The 14,756-nt window shown below is 42.6% G+C and overlaps 1 protein-coding gene across 2 annotated transcripts in view; it reads right to left on the bottom strand.

Annotated features, from left to right (window-relative positions):
* The window catches only part of GDA (guanine deaminase), a 51,934-nt gene extending 37,797 nt beyond the window's left edge, over positions 1 to 14,137 (bottom strand). Inside the window, exons 1-2 of one of the 2 annotated variants that reach the window (XM_063129337.1) lie at positions 13,902 to 14,137; positions 13,730 to 13,869 (exon numbers count right to left, since the gene is read on the bottom strand). In XM_063129337.1, the coding sequence (XP_062985407.1) occupies positions 13,730 to 13,869; positions 13,902 to 14,082 (321 nt within the window). In that variant the 5' untranslated portion in view covers positions 14,083 to 14,137. Of the gene's footprint in view, positions 1 to 13,729 lie in introns of both variants that reach the window. The other variant, XM_063129336.1, reaches the window with a different exon arrangement.
* Positions 14,138 to 14,756: the final 619 nt, after the last annotated feature.

Genomic DNA, 14,756 nt, shown 5'->3' with positions numbered 1-14,756 from the left:
AGTCCTACTTCTGCCCTTGGAATCCATAAACTGAACAATCCTATGTCTCCCCAGATGCTGTCTGGGGTGCACAGGATTGCTCCCTAGGTGAATTAACCATACCAATTTTAATTCATTCATTAGCAAATTAATAAATTAATTCTGAACACATTTCTAATGAAAAACGGCTTCTTTGCATGTGGCTTCTTTGCATGTGGCTGTGCATTCACTTCAGACAAAGTACTGTATAAAAGTATAAATCCAAGACAAAATGTCCTGCTTTAGAGATATCCAAGCTGCCTCCAAACTAGGGGTGTATGAAAATTCTGTTTGTGGAGGTGCAAATTCAATGGATTTTTCTGGCTCATCCATGCAAGTTTCATTCCGTTTCCCCCTGTTGGTGTCGGCTTGATCTGTAGCAACTCAAGCCGATATGAGGATGGGGTTGGATGGGGGAGTTAATGGCAGCAATTTGCACAATGTTTGGTGTGGGGAGGATATTGAGATTTTCATGGTGACATAAAAGTTGTAGTTTTTTTTAAAAAAAAATTGGGTTCTTGAACAAGTACACACAATTGCAAATCCTCCTGTCCCCTATGAAGTCCCACAAAGGCATATTTCTCTTGTCAATATCCTTGTCAGTTTCATCCTCTCCACACACTACCTGCTCCCTTCCTTGAGGAAATGGAAAAATGAAATTTAGAAGCTGTTTCACAAATATGGGCTAAGACTGTGCTGGGCTAAATGAAGAAGTGAGTGGAAAGAATGAAATTGACAAGAGGGGAATCTGCCTCTGCCAGGCTATTGAAATTTTCTGCACTTACCCAATATTGCCAATATTTTTTTAAAAAAAAATTATGACAGCATTTCACAAATTTCAAGATTCCCCTCCCCAACCATTTTTTAAAAATGCAATTACAATCAGCACAAATTGTGGAATCGGGGGGGGGGGAGAATGAAGTCTTTCCAGAATCAGGAGGAAAAAATATTTATTTATTTATTTATTTATTTATTTATTATTGCTTTTTTTTATATTGCCCAATAGCTAAAACTGCCTGCCGCTTACTGCATTTCACAAAAATTGCTACAGTCCCCTGCTGCTTACTGGAACAGAAATGCTGAAGAATGCCATTAGGATTACAAACAGAATGTAATCTCCAGCATCACACATTCCTGCTCCAAACCAAGATGATTCTAATCCAAAGTGGTCTGAATAGAGATGTAAATTTTCTGGAAATTCTGAAGTAATGGAAAAACTGGAAATTGGGGGGGGGGTGATTGAAAAATAAGCAATATTTAGGTTTTTAGCACTCTTTACAGATCTAAAGACACTTTGTTGCTTTAGGACAGCCTTCTCTAATCAGGTGCCCTCCAGATATTTTGGACTTCAGCTCCTATCAGCCTCAGTCAGGATGGCCAGTGGTCAGGAATGTTGGGCACTATAGTCCAAAATATCTGTAAGGCATCAGGTTGAGGAAGGCTGCTTTAGGAATGTAAAGCAGCCTTTATGTTCTAAGTTCTATTATGGTTCATGTGGTTTGCTCATAAAATTATTATTATATTTGAACACTTTAAAAAGTGATTTCAGTAGTAAATGTGTAATTATTGTCTGAATAAACTATACTTTTAAATTTTAATATACCAAATATGTTAATTTTATGAGCAAACCAAGTTATACCTAATATATTTTATGTCTGACCAGAGGGAAGTTCAGCAAGTATACTCTGAAACATCTGAATCATCCTAAAAGTTAGAAGAAGCAGGAAGAATTTAGTAGGATCTACACACTGCTTTATAATGGTATATGTGGCTAAAGCGTTGGACTGGGAGTCAGGAGATCCTGGGTTCTAGTCCCCACTTGGCCATGGAAACCCACTGGGTGACTTTGGGCCAGTCACAGACTCTCAGCCCAACCCACCTCACAGGGTTGTTGTTGTGAGGATAAAATGGAAAAGAGGATTATGTATGCTGCCTTGGGTTCCTTGGAGGAAAAAAAGGCAGGATATAAATGCAATCATGAATAAAATAAATAAATAAATAAATAAATAATGGTATTGAAGTGCACTGGCAACTGTTGGGGCTCATTACACATTCCATATACCGTTTTCAAACCGCTTTCATAGTGTTATATCCTGCTTGGTGTAGATCTGACCTAGAGATGGAAGAAGACAAGTCCAGAAATACAAGACTCAGTAGAACAAAACCCAAACAGCTAAGGATGTACATTTTCCCCATGTTATGCTGACTCTATTCACATGTTGGGAAATTGAGCATGACTTGGAGCATCCCAAAATGTTGATCAGTAAAAGATACACTGGATCAATACTATTAATAAGAAATTGGGGGTGGGGGATAACTATGCTGAGAATCTTACAGAGATTATTAAAAAGCATATTTCCCTATGGCTTCATTATATCCAGACATTTTATATCACTAGTCTACAAAAGTCTTTTATTACACAGTTTTTAGAAATCATTTGTGGGGGGTAAAGGCTTTGTAACAATTAGGGCTGTGCACCACCACCCCAAACTGGTTCGGGTCGATCCGACCCCCCCCCATCCACTCCGGAACCGGATCCGGATCCGGATCCGGAGCGAGATCCAGAGGGCCAGATCGAGATTCGGCCCCCATTTTGCCCCACCTTCCCCACTTACTTGCCTCCATGGCAGATGTCGGAGGCAGGTAAGTGGGGAAGGGGGGGTAAAATGGGGGCCGAATAGGTCCCCCTCCTCCCTTACCTGGCTTCACTGTCCGCCGCCGCACGGACCACGGCGGTGGAGCCAGGTAAGCCCCCCTCCCCCACTTACCTGGTGCTGCCACCACCGTTGCTGCATTGACAGTGGCAGTGCCCCCTCCCCCCACTTACCTGTGTCTGTAGCGGTCTGGGCGGCGGCTTCAACTGCGGCCCAGGCCTCAGTTGAAGCCACCGCCCGGACTGCAATGGACACAAGTAAGCCGCCTGCCCCCTTACCTGGCTCCACTGCCATAGCCACATTTACTGTGTCCAGAGCTTTGGAACGGTCCGAATCACTTTGGATTGTTCCAAACCGCATCACGCAAATCTGGACCTCCCCCGATCTGCTTCAGAACTGGGCTTCAGAGGTCCGGATCAGCCTGCTCTGCTTCGGATTCAGGGATCCAAAACGGAGTGGAGCACAGCCCTAGTAACAATATATAAATGCCTCATCTAAAAAAAAGTATTTCATAATCCAAACCTTTTCATTTTTTGTGGGGACACACACAAATGGTCCTTGGGGAAAAATGGGTGGGTGGGAGGTTTCCTGATATATATTTTTTTCTCCCCCCCCCCTCCAGTCCTTCACATTGCGAGGTCTCAGCCAAAGTGGATGGTCATGAGGCCTGAGATCTGCCTGGGAAAGAGGGGGACAATTTAATGCAGGGAAAGGGGGAGAGAAGAGATGTAGTTTTATGATGGACAGCTCTAGCTTCGCTAAGTCTCTTCTCTTCACACACACACATATACACACCATTCCTACTCTACTAGCGTTAAAGTTAATAATTTCAGAATGAATATATTTGTAGAACTCTGTGGGTTTGTATTTATTTATTTATTTATTTATTTATTTATTTATTTTGTGCCTTGCCTTTATACCAAAAAATGGCCCTCAAGGTGGTTTACAGAAACAATTAAAATTGATCAAAACAATAAAACAATACATTAAAATACAATAAAACCATAACAATTACAGAATTTTTAAAATCTCTGTGGTCTTTGTTGTGAGCATTGTGTGGCTGTTCAAACACACACAGTGTTACACACAGTGTTACTTCTGTGCACCAAGGATTACAATAGTGTACACTCTCTTTCTTCCCCCTTCCATGAATATTCTTTATTCAGATTTTTCTGATATTAACAAAAGATACACTTTAATACAAAACAAACTAACAAATAACATTACAGTTATACAATAACTGGTGTTCCTGATTCTTGTTACTCATATAGGCTAAGGTACGCAGACCAAATCTCTGAATATTCTGCAGCACAGAGCTGATAAAATGTTCTCTCAAATACAGCAGGGGCCAAAGGGCATAACATTGCATGACATATGGGAACTATTTATCTTTGCTTTCCTGGAGCACAACCCTCTCAGCAATCATAAACGCTCGCAAGTTCCATTTTTGGTGGCCATCTGGCAGTTCTGTACCACTGGCATATAATTCAAAAGTGTGTGTGTATCTGTAATTTTTAGCAAACTGTCCAAGACAAAATTAATTTGCACAACAACATCCATCCAGAAAGTGGCTACAACTGAGCAACCCCACATCATAGGAACCAGTGATGTGTGAATAACCACTACAGTGCCAACCCCTGTCTGATGCCAATACAGTTAACTTGAATAGATTCTGTGGAGTCCAATGTGTGTGGACCACCAGTTTCTGCTGTATTGCACATGATTTTCGTTTGGGGCACATTGTACGGAGGTTACAGCGTCAATGCATATGCCAATCTATTTCAGGGATGGGCAATTTACAGCCATCCAGATGTTTTGCCTACAATGCCTTCAACTCACTCCATTGGCTATGCTGGCTAAAGCTAATGGGATTTGTAGGCCAAATCATGCCACAAATTGCCCACTCTAGCTCTTGTTCTTTGATCACTTTCCCCTGAGCTCTTGGATATCAATTTTACTATGTATCAGTAGACTTTTATATATATAACTATTTAGGTTTAACCATTTGCATTGAGTCAGCACTGGAGGTTCCAAGGCATTCAAGTCCAATGATCCATAAACAGTAAATAACGTATGTCTTCATTGAAGATATTGCCAATATGCACTTTCAAATATCTGATACCTTTGTTTCAAGTCTGCAAATGAAAGAAATTCACTTTTCCCACTTATCAATTGGTCCAAGTAATAACATCCTTCTCAGCTGAGCCTTCAAAGAAAAGATTGCCCAGCAATTCTCAAGCCAAGGTTTTGCCACAGCCTAAGCTTGGCATGTGCAAAGGGAGTGAAATGCAGCTGGCAAGCTACTGTCTCACTTCTTTCACTGGCAGGACTGAAGGCAGGTTAACCCCCTCTTCAAGACAGGGTAACATGCTATCCGTTTTCACATGAGAAGATATGCTCTCTGGTAAGAATTTAGATCTAGGAATTTAACCCTTTCATATATTTCAATAACGTGTCCTGTCCTGTCCATTCATTCCATCAAGCCACAAATACTGTGGGTTGTTTTTTTAAAAACAAACAAACACATAACTTTTTGCACCTATTCTTCTGAAATTTTGCAGGGAATTTACCTACCTCTGCTTTGCATGTCATGTTAATGCAAATTACCCACTAATCCACAGAGAAGGTAGAGCATTTCTTTTTTTAAAAAAAAAAAGTCAAATTTTGAAGGCACCTAGCATCAAACCCCACTGCACGTCTTTGTCTGCAGTTTAGCAAACTTCATCCCCACTGAAGGGTCCTGCATATTTGAACCAATTTTCCCCCCAAATTAAAAAGTTGTAAGGATTTGTTCATTCTCCCATCAATGAGGATATACATCCAAGGTCTTGGAAAACAAGATGAAAGCAAAGCATGTTGTCAGTTCAAAGCTCCAAGCCAAAGTGCCCCCTTGATACAAGCTGGTGAGGCAGGTTCTGAACGATGGGCTGTATTTGAGTCACACTTTGAGTAGACTGTTTAAAATCAATGGGACTGGAGTTGGCCATCCTTGTTTTTAAATTTATTAAAACTTTCTTGAGGTATTGGGTAGTGCTCAAATGCAAATATTTGCCATTGACAAGAATAAATAGAAATTGTAGAATTATCCAGTATCAGTTCATGCAAGGCAAAAGTTGTGTTTATCATCATCATCATCATCATCATCATCATCATCATCATCATCTCATTATTGTTCTGGCATATGCATCTGTACTAACAAATTACTTAAAAGATGCCTATGCTTTATAACTTGGGTCTTTATTGATGAGCAATAAAAGAAATACCACAGAGATGCAGTAGTCAAACTGGAAGGAGAATGACTAATGCCACTTACTAAACACAAACTAGATAACTAGAACAAGTAAAAGAAAGACAAACATGTAACACCAGATGGCAAGTATTGAAAGCAGACTTGTTGTCATGAAAGATGAGCTTCCTATACAGTATTCATATCAAGCATTTTGAAATAGTTCCATTCTGAAGAAGCAAAATGCAATAGTATATTCATCATACAAATGTTATTTTATGAAGAAAATGCTAATCCATGGTTTATTTAACCCATATTAAGTTGCCCTGCCCAGGATAAGTCTGGCAGGTGAGCAAACAAATCATGGTTTGTTTTCTCAATTCCTGGCTTGCTTGTTCCCTCCTCCTTTGCCTGCTCCTTTCCTGTATCACAAATGCCTTTGTACCATTGTAGTACTGGCATGTAGAGTGACTGTTTTGTTTTCTGTTACTCTTGCCCACCACTTCTGAAGCCTGGCCAAAAAAACCACAACCCATTAAAAACCCACAGTTCTGGGTTCACACATAACAACAAGCCATGGGTTCTCTTTCTAGTTTGTCTGTGGTTAGCAAACCATGGTTTGTTGGTGTGGCTGTGTTCACAGATCACAACAGCCCAGAATTCAACATAACCCTATGGGTTAGTATTATGTGCCAAGTAGTTCAATATAAAGGCAGCAAAGAGAGAACAAAAAGTTATTAAAAACAAGATGTGAAATGTTAAGATTATGATCAGGGTCAGATCTTCTTCCATTGTACACCAAATCTGGTTGGTAATACTCAGCTAATCAGAAGCATGAATCAGGGATCAGTTTGCGCATGCATATTCAACGTCACTTGATTTCTCAATTGCTCATCGCTTGATGCTTCACAGCTGAATGCAGAAACTCACTCCACTGAAAGGCCTAGTGTTTGGTTTGGTTTGATGTGAGGAGATATGCAAATGTTACCAGTAATGTTTGATCTGTAAAGGCACATTTGCATACACAAGTTACCATTTGATGATGCAGTCACACAGCCATCTGTGAACCAGCTGAAAAACTGCCAAACTTTGATTCATGAGCCACCTGACATAAGTTTCTTAGGAGAAATCAATAAACTGAATAGAAAATAATGATGAACTACCTGGCATGCATATGCATCAGGGACACAAAAAGAGACTTGTCTTTGGAATTGAGGGATGTGTGTGTATAAGCAGCAGGGGCTGTGAGATAAATATTCAGATTGATTGGTGGTGGTGAAGATGTCCAGTCTTACGAGAAGTTGTCAGAAGGACATTTTTGTGGTGGTGGGATAGAATGTCATGGAGAAAGAGGCAGAGGAGGCTGTGGCTTTCACTCATATAAAATATTGCTAGATATTTGTATCTCTATACTAGTATCTGGGAAATCTGATGAAAATGCTCTACTGCAAAGCAATGAATGAAGTATGCCAGTAATGAAGCACAGAGATGAATTTATTGTAAGATATTCTACTCAACATGTACATAGCTCCTTATCAGTGGACATTTCAGTTCAAAAAGATTGTACCGGCTATTCCAAATAAAAAGGTCTCACATCACTTTTCAAGGCTCTGTCAAGTCTCCAGGGGAGCCCACTGCTTAATAGCAAGTAGGCAAGCTAATGTTTGAAATAGATTTTTTTAATTGATTGAAATATGTGTTTGCAAGCAGTTAAAAGGCAGACAAATTATCAGTCACGATTAGTGAGGAGGATACAAACTGTTCTTGTATTGAGCAAAGATAAGTACCAGGGTTGCAAGGAAGCAAAACAACAAACACAGGTCCTCAATTACAAAAACACTCCTTACCCTTCCAAGCACATTTACTTGGAAGTGATGAGCAGGGCTGGCCCACCCATGAAGCAGGATGAGGCAGCCACATCAAGCAGCAACAGAGGAGGAGTGAATTGCACTGCTCTGCACCCCTGCCTAGAGGTCCTGCTGCAGCAGCATACAGCAGGTGCTCTGGAGAGCCCCACCAGCAACTCTCACTGTGGCATTGGCCACAGCAAGAAAGCATTTAGCAGGGCTCACTAGAGCAACCTTACTTTGTCACAGGACCTATTTGAACTCCTGTGAGGTCCCTGATGCCAGTACTTCTCGGTATGTGGCTCTCCATAGAGCTGACAAAGCCACAGCAAAGGTAAAGATAAGGAGATCTTCCCCGGGACAGGGGAAGGGGATGGAAGCAGGACTTCCGCTACCACGTGTCTTCTCTTTCATCTCAGGCAGTGAGACACCTTGCAGCAGGTCTAGTGATGAGTTCTACTGATTTTCATAGTGCCAAGTATGTGTGCCTTAGATTCCTACTTCTTATAGGCATTTCTCTCATTATTAGGGTTCATTAAGGGCCACAATTTTATTTAACTGCATTAAAGGAGCTGCAACAGAGTTGTTGTTGTTGTTGTTGTTGTTGTTGTTGTTGTTGTTGTTGTTGTCTTTTACTATTCCTCCCATGGTATTGGTTAACTCCCTGAGATGACAATTCTTCTGAAGATGCCAATTCTTCAGTTACTTCACACCCACTTATGGGTGAGCTTTCCCTTGGCTCTGAGCTGCTGTAACTGCTCTCAGCTTCCATTGTCACACATCCTGTGAAGAGTTCAGGAAGACCTCCCTCAGTTGCCACCCCCTCCCCTGAGATCATTAGCTTTGGCTGAGTGAGACAGGCTTGCTCCAAGAGGCTTCCATTCCTTACACCCCCCAAGCCCACTTGCTCTGATAGGCTGGTCCAGAGAAGTCCCATTCACCCTCCACTTGATGCCTCAGTATGCTGACCAACATCCCCTTACTCCCTACTCTATTCCTGTCGGGTAAGCCCAAAGTAAATCTACCCAATTAGCAACAAGCCACCAGTGCAGAGGAGAATGCACAGCCACCAATCCACATTCCAGGGGTCTATTTGAGAAGAAAGCAAAAAAGACCTACTCAGCCCTGAAGTGACCAGCTAGTCCTACACTGGAAAAAGGGAAGGAGGGTGTGTATGTATGTAGCTGCACTAAACTGAGGCAGAGCACTGGGCTATGGGCTTTTTTTACCCAGCCAAAGTCTGCTTTCCATTGACCAGACCACATGAGGCTGCTGAGGTCAGCTCTTGAGGCTCTTCTGTTACCTACTCCCTTTGGCAGGCCGCAATATTGCCACCTGTTTCACTGTGGGTGGGGACAAGAGGTTTTAGCAAACCAAAATAAAACAAGGGCTATGAACATCTCTCATGAAACAAGCTCTAAGTGAAAAACCTGTCACCAGATACACTCCAATCCAACAAGCAGTACAAGTGGCTGCCTGAGGTGTCAGAACCTAAGATGCATCAGGCCACTCTGGGAAATGCAGAAAGGGGGAACATAATGCCCCCACTCCATTGCAGAATCTGAGGACGAGAGGGCCTTAGCTCAGAGTAAGTGTGTCCCCATGATTTTCCTCAACTACAGCCCTTCTCCTTGTCCAAGGTTGCAATCAAGAAAGCCCTTCAGTTGTGGAGGGTTTAGTGTAGCCACAACTCACAGGGTCAAAGCACTGCAGTTTTTTGAGTAGCTGGGACAATGATGTCATCTCCCCCTTCCCCATTTTCCCTGTTCCTCCTGAGCTTATTTGCTGTCCTCACAGTAGTTGGGTGGGGGTTGATTTTCCTAGTAGCAATATAATGTTATAGGTTATCCCTTTTGTAATGCAAATTATTTTGGGGTGGCTTGATCTCAAATAAGTAATTATGGCCTCAGTAATCCATGCCTTGGCAACCTCCTGGTTAGATTACTGCAATATGTTCTATGTGGGACTGCCCTTGAAGACTCCCTGGAAATCAAAGTAAGTACAAAAAGTAAGTATTGATTGGAATTCAATAACCATATTTATTACCATATTTCAACAGTACTGTATGGGCTCCCAGTTTGTTTCCTGATCCAATTCAAAGTGTTAGTATTAACCCATAATGACATCCATGGCTTAAGGCCACCAGTATCTGAAGGATCATATATGTTCTTGACCATGCCCCAAGATAATCATCTGAGGCACTGCTCTGAGAGTCCCTGGCTACTGAGATCAGGAGATAGCTACTTGTGAATAGGCCTTTTCTGTGGTAGCCCCTAAACTGTGGAATACTTTCCTAGAGAGGTCTGCCTGGCATCTGTTGATATTTTGATGCCAGGCAAAGACATTTCTGTTCTCACATGCCTAAAAAATGTTTTAAACTCCTGCTTATTTTGATGTTTAAAAATATGTTTAAAGCTGTGTTTTAAAACCATCTGTTTATGAATTGGCTATAGGGCAACTGATACATTGAAATAATAATAATAATAATAATAATAATAATAATAATAATAATTCAATCCATTAGCATTACAAAAGGCCTGCTCTTGATAGAGATGAAAACTTCTAGAACTGACTTGTTGATTTCGAGATGAAACATTTTTTTCCTGGTGCTGGGAAAAGTAACACCTAGAAAATATTGAGCTCATGACATTCCCTTTCTTGCACAATCTCAAGTATTTCCAGCTCTTTCCCTTTCTTGCACAATCTCAAATCTTTCCGGCTAGAGTTCAATATTCTAACCATTACACTGCCCTTTGTCATCTCACAACTGTATGACTATCAGCTGATTCTAATGAATTGAGCATGATGTACTCCATATATCACAACACATATAGATTAATACAGTTGCCAGCAATTTTGGGCTTTCCTTGGAACCATGGCTATGGGGACTGTCATGATGAGTATCTGCACTTCAAAACTTACTGTTTCCACCACTGTCAGAAGGGAACACAATCCCCCAGCCCTGTAAACAAAGGTATATTACATGGGCAGCAAAACTAGCTATGACTTACAGTAGCAATATAGTATGAGCTGTCCCTACCAGTGAATCCTGTGAAAGACCCCCTTAACACAGTCACTTCTGAAGCTCACTGGAACTTTCCAAAACCAGCCTTTTCCCTTCTTTCTCCTACTACCCCAAACATTTGGCTTTAGTCCCCTGATTAGCAATTAGATTTGCCAGAGGACCATTTTGAAAAAGGCAGTGATGGACCACCAGCCACTACTGGTGCAACACCAATAAGTCTCTTAGCTAAATTACTGCCTCTTGTCTCCACCACCTTTTATGTTTGAGTTGGCAGTTGAAAGAAATGTGGTACACCTCCTAGGACCCATCTGGTCCCAAAGACCACCTTAACCCTACACTAGTTCAATGAAGAGGATTATATATAATAGTGAGGAAAACCAGGTTGGAAAACAACCTTTACAATTGTATGAACGTGTCAGAAACAGAATATGTGGTAGTGTGTTAAAGAAGAAAGAAACTATGTTAAATGGTCTGTAAAATCAAGAACCACAAAGCAGGAATCGTTGCTATGCCAAATACACTCATTTATTACCCACTTCAATCATGCGTTCTCCACACACATTTGAAACTGTATGAGCTTGCACAATAATATACTCCATTAAGCCTTTAACTGTATACTTACCAATGAATGTGAAACATATAATTAGACATCTTGTTAAATGAACATCTAATTGCACAAGATTTTGCTGCTCTAAGAATACATAAGGCCAGGTGGCCAAGGAGGCAAAACCTGGAAGCTTTGGACAATATTATGTGTCTAATGGTTGAGTAAAAATTGTCCTTGCAGTTAGAATCAAAAACATGAATAGTGTTTGGGGGGAAATGTGCAAAAGCGTGCATGAAATGTCTTTCTGGAGCATTTAACATATAAACAGGGAATTAACATTAATTACACTGATAATATGATTACAGCAATATGGGTGAGCAGAGCAAGGCATAGGAAAAACTCTCCCAATAGTTATTTTAAAAACAGAGTGATACAATTGTTTATGTGATGTAAAGGAATAGTCTTTTAAAAGCCAATTTTGTAGCCATCTGATCTCTGAACCCCTTATAAAAAGAATTGCAGGTGAATCATCTCAATTTATTCTAAATCTGATAGGAAACAATCTCCAGAAGGTGTATAATTATTTGGAGCTACAGGTAGGATGAAGTCCACTTTACAGCTGCAAATATCAAATGTACTAAGCCTATTCAAATTATCTATGTACTAGCTCTAGTATCTCAAACACTTATAGCCAGTATATATCTGTCAACCAACACCCAGACATACCCTATAATAAACAACACACATGCACCACTTTCAGCACTAATCTCCTGAGAGGCATCTAACGTTTTCTGTCTGACATTTCCCAGCATTTTTACAGTTCTCCTTTCATCTCCCTCTCTTCAAGAACACCAGTAACAATTTATTCCTTGCAACTAATATACCAATACTATTATACTTTCAGTCTGTTTAAGGAGGAATACTCAAAACACCTTCATGTAGATTAAGTGATCTTTTAGGTGGTTTAATGTAGATTAGTTCACTCCTGTTAAGAACTTAAATGGATACAAAACCAGAATGGAAAAATAGTTATAATGGTAAGAAGTGCTCCACTCTCTCATTGCATATTTACATAGTAGGGTTTCTCATCTATGTTAGCAATTAACAATGCAGGATCTGGGAGCAGCAGCAACTATTATTTATAATTTCTTTAGCACTTTTCTAAGTATATGCTGTTTTATAGTTCCCCAAATTTAAAAGTCACTCAAAACACTCATAATGCATTGTGATTGATCCTAAAAAGATGTATCTTCATGTCTGCTTCCTAGGGCTATCCAGACACACTTTGGCATAACCAGTGATTTTTTGCACTTGGCGCAATCTACCTAAGCTCCCTGAATCACCATTTTAAAACTGTAACGTACTGTAGACTGTGTTTCCACCATGCTCTCTACCAGCTACCTCTTTATCTCCCATCTCCACCCACCATGTTGTTGTTGTTGTTGTTGTTGTTGTTGTTGTTGTTTAAACCCCAGCCTGAGGAAGATTTCTGTGAAACCTGAAAGCAAGCCCACTGCTTTGTGATTTTTCGTTGGCCCTGGTAAAAATACTGGCTCAGTGTCCCTATTTGGATATTATGTTTTCCCCGTTGCACTAAACTGCATTTCTGTGTTTAGTCCGCCTCCTGGGACCAAAAAGATTCCTGGTGAATTTCCCAGCTTTCAATTAAGCCTCGCCTCCCAAAATCTCTCCAACCTCTTTTTTCTTTCGCCACAGCCAGGCGTTATATAACCTAGTCTTAGCACTAACAGACGGGCTTGTAGCCAGGGTAGGCTAGGCGTGAGCTTCTGAGGGCCGGCCCCTTCTAAATTTTGCCTGCCCCGTATTTTATTTTATTTTATTTTTACAAACAAATAATTGAAAAACACTTTACAATGTTGTCTTAAAACGACCGGCAGGGCAGAATGAAACCACCCCCTACTTTTCTGGTCCTCTCCCACCCGGCGACCCACTCGGAACCTTCGGGCTGGCTACGAGCCTGAGCGGACACCCAACCGCACTTGTGCCTTTGGCACAGTCGTCCTCGGTGCGTCCCTCCTGCGTGTGTGTCGGGGAGGAGGCAAAAGCGCCCGCCTCGTCCCCGCGCCTGCCTTACATAACCCCTTGCGCCCTCACCCTTCTCCGCGCGACCTGCCACAGGCATCCTTCCCCTCGCTTCCTCAACTTCCCCTGCAGGGCGCCTGGCCGGCCCGCCGCTTCTTTGCCCGTCGTCCCCACCCTTCTCCGCGCGCCCCTCTCAGCCCTGCTGCCACCCACGGCCTCGTGCTCGAAGGAGCTCATCCTCCAGCCGCCCACGTGCCAGGAGAGGCAGCAGCCGGCACCTCAGTGCGCCCCCCTGCCACTCACTTTCTCTCTCTCTCTCTCTCTCTCTCTCTCGCGCGCGCGCCCTCCCTCCCTCCCTCCCGGGCTCACCTTCCCGCTTTCCTGTATCCCCAACAGGTGGCCCTGCAGAACGTCCATTGGTGAGGTGCGGCTGGAGTGCGCAAAGGTCCCTTTGAAGATGTGCGCGAGGGGCGAAGTCTGAGGGGATCCCATTGCGCGCGCTTCTTCGGCTGGTCGGGGCGAAGCGGGAGAGGGTCACCGCGGGCGCCTGCTGCCGCTGGTCTCACGCTCCCTTGCGATGGAGGTGGCTGCGGCGGCTGCTCCCAGGAGTCCGTCCTCCCTCGGTGCCAAGAGCAGCTCCCACAGCACCTGTCACCATTTCTCCTCCCCCACCACCCGAAGACTTTCCCCCTTCGGGGTGTGGTTACAACCAGTGCCGGCATGCTCAGCACCCTCCTCCCGCCCAGCGGAGTCTGACTCCACAAGTTGTCCTCCCGTTTCATCCTCCTCGCTGAGGAAGGGAGGAAAAGCGCGCGCGCGCGCCGCCGCCGCCGCCGCCTTCTCCTCAGCGACTCTTGAGCGCAGGAGAGGCAACGTGGCGGTGACTCACGCAGCCCTTTCTGCGTGTTTTTCTTTCTTTTTTTTAATCATTTTACTACAAGCGGTCAAGCAAGCAATGCGGCTGCTTTGTTTTTATTTAAAAAATCAAGATCATCATGAAGCAGCCATCTCTAGGGAATACTAGTGCTAAAAGGGTCCGTGTGCCCTACCTATTCCCTAGGAGCCTGGGTGGTGATCAAAACCACTTCACTGCCCATTCCTAACAAGTCCTGATAATGAAAGATCCGCTCTGTTGTGCGTGGCAGGTTTCTCTCTGTCCACCGTTACTTCAAGATCTACTAGGCAGGCAGTAAAAATATTCACCCAGGCATTAGTGTGTGCATCAGTTGCAGAACACGTGCCTGGAAGTTACCTGGATGGGAGATTATGTAAACTGCTCTAGGCTTCCTAGTAAAAGGAATCAAATGTGTGAAAGACATTTTTTTTTAAGTTAAGGAAAAACATCAGGTAGCAAAACTGAGCCTGAAAACTTGAGAAAGCTGCTGCAATAGGTGAT

This window comes from Elgaria multicarinata, chromosome 6 (genome assembly GCF_023053635.1).
Source record: "Elgaria multicarinata webbii isolate HBS135686 ecotype San Diego chromosome 6, rElgMul1.1.pri, whole genome shotgun sequence".
Taxonomy (NCBI): domain Eukaryota; kingdom Metazoa; phylum Chordata; class Lepidosauria; order Squamata; family Anguidae; genus Elgaria; species Elgaria multicarinata.
The sequence above is the reverse complement of the archived record's forward strand: the minus strand, read 5'-3'. Positions and strand labels throughout refer to the sequence as shown.